Source organism: Pseudophryne corroboree, chromosome 7 (genome assembly GCF_028390025.1).
Source record: "Pseudophryne corroboree isolate aPseCor3 chromosome 7, aPseCor3.hap2, whole genome shotgun sequence".
Classification (NCBI taxonomy): Eukaryota; Metazoa; Chordata; class Amphibia; order Anura; family Myobatrachidae; genus Pseudophryne; species Pseudophryne corroboree.
In genome coordinates, this window is record NC_086450.1 from 337,551,034 (window position 1) to 337,557,554 (window position 6,521).

The following is a 6,521-nucleotide window of genomic DNA, read 5'->3' on the forward strand; positions in this document are numbered from 1 at the left end:
CTGGTCCCAAATATAATATGCTGATATCTGGCCCACATACTGTATACAGAGGTGCAGTATATGGGATCAACTCTAATATACAGATCCATAACTAGGGCCAAGTTTCAGATGCAGAAACATAAATGGTATAAACTTTAATATGGGGAAAAATATTCCTTGCCACGCTACACTTGTGAAGCCCTTATATTAAAGAAAGTGTGTGCCCCTAATGTGTGTGTCACAATTTACAATGACATACTCTGTGTATAACAGAACACAATTATCACTACTTACATAATACATATTGTGACAAATGCTCCTACCACAAATTGTGTCTTCCGTCACTAACATAGAAATGTTGTCTTTTTCAGGGACACGTGCATGCTGGACTCTGCTCCTAACACTTCTGTTACTGTGTATCAAGAACTAGTGGTTTTGCTATTGCAATGTTTATTAGTGTATTACACATTGTGGTAACACACCAAAAAAATATTAATACAAAAATGTGACTTTTCTGATGTTCTATCCCTCTTATCTATGTCTTAATAAATACATATTATTTACTGTGATAAAGCTTTTACATTTAAACTGGAATAAAATCAAATGCGCTTACATTTATGGTTTTCTTCATCTTTATGGTTACTGACAATGTCTATAATATTTGTCCTATTAAAAACACGTTAAAGGTTAAAGAACACAGTACGCCATTGGCGCAAAAAGTACCGCAAGGGTACTCCCTTAACTATACCTTAAGGAATGTACTTATACTGTAAACATTTGTGCAGTGACAATGTGTAGATGTAATGCAGTGTAACCTTGTTAGCTTAAAAGCTGTATGTGCGACTATGACGCTCTGAGAAACCTTTATGCATTTATAATAACCAATCAAATACCGGTCTAAGGTTCTAACGCCTTTAGTAAGAATGTTATTACTTGCAAAAAGAGTAATACAGTACAAGTCACACACTACAATATAACACAGACTAACTAACCAGATAACTACACAGGAAATACAATACAATTATGTTTAAGGGAAAATGAGAGAGAAAGAAGAGAAGAGAGAGAGAGAGAGAGAGAGAGATGGCTCACAATAACAATAAAGACAATATGTTTGCAGAGAAGCTTACACATGTGAGGAACAATCGCTGCGCAGTTAGTCAATGCTGAGAATCTTTGTGGAGAAAATACTTGACCTTACCCATACTGGCTGTCCCTATATACACAACCCTACAATACCGCATGGGACAGAAGCTAGACTCCATTTTGGGAAACCTCCCATGATTCCAAGGACTGCAACACATGGTTGAAAGGGGGATGCTAGCAGCCATTTTAGATTTGCAGGTCCAAACACATGGCACTCTCTGCTACACCACAATCACATAGCAGAAGACACAAGACTCCATTTTATTCCAAAATGTCCAAGCCTCAAAACAATGCATATGTTCTGATTTTACAATTCCAAACCATCTAAATCACCTTTCACAATTTCAAGCAAACACAGTATCTCAATAACCAGAGCATACGAGCTATCACAAGACCAGACCACCAAGTACCCACAAGTATCAGCCTGCCATTGCAACACGCACATATTCAAAGGTAACTGCATGGTGGTATTCATGATTAACAAGATATATTATAACATACCAGCACAATCTATTTTAAATCACCATAGGCAAACAAATACCACAAATGCTATGCTACAGGTTGTCTAATGTCCCAGCTACCATCACAGATTCCCAGATCTATCACACAAACAAGTTACAATATCCTATTTAAACCAGCACCATTGACCTTAAAGCAATCTGTCTATATTTCCTTATCTAGCCATGTGAATTCAATACTTAGCCTTTAGCTTGGAGGTCAGTCCTGGGGATGTAGCCGCCATGCTGCTGGGTGCCAGGTAGCTGTGTGAGTGAGTGAGCCCTGTGATTTCCAGTGGATAATATCATACCTGCATTCCAGCTGTGGGGGTGTGTCAACCACAGGAAGTGTGTCTTTCACAGTATGTGGGCTGTCTTGTATCAGGGAGCTGAGCATGTGAGCTTGGTTATGCAAAATGTTGGGTGATGACTAACACATTCCTGTCTTCTGGAGAGCTATTGTTTGGCGAATACAAAACAAAACCCTGTCTCTGGGTTTTGTTCGATATTAATGATGTCCACTTTCAGTTGAGACAATGACATCTCAGCAATCATTCTTCTGGAGACAAACCCTAACCCATTCGTAAACACAGGTGTTGGCCCTCCTCATTGAGTCTCAAAGCTCAGTGTAATTAAAGGCTATTGTACTCCGTCTGCGGGAAAGATACTGATTTGGAATACAATTAATCTTCAATTACTATTCCTGTGCTTAACTATGCATATGAAGATGTGAAGCCCTCCCAACATGCAAACTATTGTTTGGGGAATCTCTAAGGTCAAAGAGCCATTTGAGACCCACTGATACCTGCTGGACTCAGGGGAATATTAACTTATAAAATACATTATATGGTTAAATTATGTAACGATTGAGTCGCACGCTACGAACACAAACTCTACCGTAAATGCGCATACCGTGCGCCTGCGGGTGCACGCAACAGCGAGTATGCGCACGCACGGGAGAGCTCACGCATGCGCAGCGCGGACATGTATGAGGTGCAAATATGGCAGTGTGCATAGTGATATTTTTCTGACTTTGACAGTCCACCCTTTGGCAGTCAACAATTACTGCCACTTTCTAAAACATTTCAAAAAGAGAAAAATATATGTCAGGGGTTAATACATTTCCATGGTTGGGTAAGGGAGGAGAGAGGAGAAGGTGTGAAGAGGGTATGACCTAGTGAGATAGCAGAAGCATGTGTGTATGAATCCATGTTTGGGGGGTCATGTATCATCGTGCCGTACGTGTTGTACATCAAGCTTCGAGGTATTGCGAAGTATACATTTGAATTCCTTCTTATCCCGTATTAAGGGTCTGTGGATGGGCTGTCAAACTCTACCGAGCTCTTTTCGGCTGTGGTTGTAACAAAAATGGGGGAGCACATTTTAGTTGATGATACATGAATGGGGGTATTATGTGATTGCTGATATCTGTGCCTGTATTCCCTATCGACTATGTGTGTCATTACCTGAGGGTTGTAGAGATGAAGATAAAGAACACTTATGGTAAATGCAGTGGTATTCTATGTCAGGTTAATGAACATTTGTCGGTTGAAGTCTTGTTCGGTGTCTGTTGAATGCAGTCTTCTTTGCGCTTTTGCTCATAAGGTGCGAGCAAAAAGCTTTGTCAATGTCCATAGACTTACAAAAGTGTTGGGCTAGCGTAATTTTAAAATTTCTAGGGAAACTGGGGGTCTATGGCATAGTTCATCAAATATCTGTGTATAAGGTTGTCAAAACTTCTTCTTTAATCCATCAGTTGTCTGTATACAGGCTCATCAAATTCCTCGTCCAAGTGGGTCTTTTTACTTTGGAGAAAACGGAAAAACAGGTGAAAGAAACGGACCGTATAATCGCATTTTCATCACATCATTGTTTCTACCGTTGGGTCATAAATCAAATCTATTGGAATTACAATTTCCTCACTCCTTAGACTCATTACCTCAGGTAGTACTCTTCCAATATAACACAATCCTTCAGAGTTTGGGGCAAGCCACTTTATACGCCTTCCTCCCGCATATGAAATATGCATCATCGGGGAGAACATATGGGACGGAGTAGGACATTACCATATTACACATCTTCCATGTGAAATCTCCTAACCCTAATTCTCCCATCTGTTTAGTACACGTATCAGTTTGTACGATATGTGCACAGTATCCTGGTGATACCTCTCCAACTCTCGTAATCCTACTTCCTAGGGTATACATATACCGGAAAGATTTTCCTCTACTGGCTATGTGGCGTATAAGTTCTGTATCTGTTGGCATTCTATCGGCTCTATGTGAAAAGGTCATGGTTTGGTTACTCCATGACACTTCCCAATTTCCCGGCTTTCGGGGATTGGAAATGTTAAAACATATTAGGGATCTATCCACATGATATTGGTGGAGCTTCAAGCTAGGAGGACTGGAGATATTAAACCTCCTGTCCACCGGTCTCCCACCCTTTAGCTCAAGTACCTCCCCTACCGTTAAAGGAAATGGTACTAGCCCTGATTTGCTATGACCTTGAGGTACTTGAGAGCATACCCAACAATCTGTCTTATTTAACACACTACCCACTAAGGAGTGATAGTCACTCAATGGATGCCGGTCCATGTGGATATTAAAACTGGATTGGCATTTCTTAATGCACCCATCCTCAACTACATTGTCACAGAGCCTACAGATACAGTTTTCTTCAGCTAACAATCCTTCACAATGTTTACAAATAACATGGCTGCTAGATCGTTTCCGGTACTCGCCTTTGCTTGGTGATTGTGTTGCTATTGGAAATTTACACCTCCGTCTCAGTCATCAGAACCTTTCTGGATCCTTTCTCGACCTCACTGGTACTCTCACCGAAACAGACTGCTCTGGTCAACATCAGGGTCAACATGAAAACACGGATCACAGTCTCTTGGGGCGAGTCCATCTTACAGAAGGAGAAAAGGAGAAATTTGTAATGGGGGTATAGGAAAACAGTTTGAGGGGGAGAGAAACTTGTTACGATAATTAGTTCTCTAGTCTTGTTGTTCTTAAGGTGCTGTCTCTCAGTCTTCCAAACGAACATTCCGGTGATGCAATATTCCTTCCAAACCAGCGAACTTTCTGTAAGGAGCAAAAAATCTTGCATTACCATTTGTCTAACTGATGTGTGACATACCATCTTTAAAACATGAAAACATGAGTGAGAAGAGAGAAAACAAAAAAAAAACAAAAGAGAGAGAGAACAATTCATATATATATATATATATATATATAACATAACACATCAATAAACAACAACAGGAAAAAAAACATTTTTTTCAAACATTTTAAAACATTGTCAGATCATCAGGCTGTCATATCTACATGTCCAATGGTATCCTTGCATAGTCCCTCCCACCAGCACCTCCATACTCTGTATCTGGCCAGGATACATTGATGCGGATAGGTCATGCTGGGGTTTGGTAGACTTCTGCAAAGACCAAGCAGATATGCAATGTTTGAGTCCTATCAATAATCGTCAGAGATGGGGAGAGAAAATAAACATTTCACAGATACATTTACAACGTTTCACCCGGTCATTCCTGTGTCTTCAGGGAATGACCTCCCAATTTATTAACTGTTACCTCAGGCTTACCATCAGTCCTAATGATCACCTTTTATAGTTTGGTGTGTCATATTCATGCTCATATTCATGTCTAGGGGGTCTGACTTTATGTGGGCTGTTGCAGTTACTGGCATAATGCCCTTCTCTTTTGCAAAGATCACAAACCCTGGGCTTCCTCCAAGTGTCAGTGAAATGGGGTCTTGGTTGATTTGATGCCTCCTCAAACGCTTGGATGCTCATCACCATCAACCGCTTTCCCTGTACCTCCCTGATTCCTTGGATACCATGATTATGTCGTTGTCTAGGGAGTTGATATACCTTCTGTGAATCTTTGATCATACACTTAGATCTTTCCTAGGATCTGGGAAATCAGACATGATTGATCTCAATTCTGTCCGGGACCAGGGATGGCGCATTGCACTGTCCTTGACGGGAATGATTCCCTGATCGTCAGTCTTCCCATTGGGGACTGTGATCACCCTGACAGGACTAAACTCAATTACATCACCTTGTTTTGTTCTTACAATATGGGGTACATTTGTTTGTGCGTGATATAAAACTTTGTACGTACCTGTGGACACGACCTCACCTGACCCTCCGTTAGGGGGTTTGATTATTGCCTTTACCGATTTGGTCGCGTCCACCTGGATGTCTTGTAGGATGGCTTCTGGAAGAGATGCCGACATCGTTCTGGGCTCACTTTCTTGTTTGTATTCCTGAGGGAAGTTTGACATGGGGTGCGACTTGCACAGGTTAACATTTGTGATTTTTACACTTTCATTTTTATAAACATTATTACATTTGTTACTTTCGTTCTTAATACAGTTACTAAGTGCATTTTTATCGTACAACATTGTGCCATTTCTCTGCAACCATAATCCTCTCCATTGCCATGTCTCTCTTCCCAAGATGAGGGTCAGATATGTAAGTTAACTCTCTTTGCAATTCACTTTCCTGTTGCCATAACTGTAAATAATCAAAATGTTTGATTAGTCTCTTTGCTGATTTAATGAGACCTATCCTCCTCCTTAGATTTTGTAACACTTCTGGGCTAAAGCTGCCTACTCTTGGGAACTTCTCCCCGTCATGTACAGTCATTCTCTCCCATTCATCACATAAAACCTCTGTGTGTAAACCATATTTTTCACACATTACGTACCTTGCCGACCCGACTGGTCGGTTCACTGAATCAACCCGAACCGAGGTTGATCGCCCCCTTCCTGAACAATTGGCCCCCATAACTTGCAGGTGTTGCTTTCACCACCTCTGACCTTTAATCAGGGTCTTCAGCGAACCCTTACAAAAACCAAAATGTTCACGATAGGCTGA

At 40.9% G+C, this 6,521-nt stretch overlaps 1 protein-coding gene across 1 annotated transcript in view; it reads left to right on the top strand.

The window, feature by feature from the left end:
* LOC134944166 (uromodulin-like) overlaps positions 1-580 on the top strand; it is an 86,983-nt gene extending 86,403 nt beyond the window's left edge. The window contains exon 17 of the mRNA XM_063932742.1: positions 351-580. Within this exon, the coding sequence (XP_063788812.1) occupies positions 351-409 (59 nt within the window). The 3' untranslated portion in view covers positions 410-580. The remainder of the gene's footprint in view (positions 1-350) is intronic.
* The last annotated feature ends 5,941 nt before the right edge of the window (positions 581-6,521 follow it).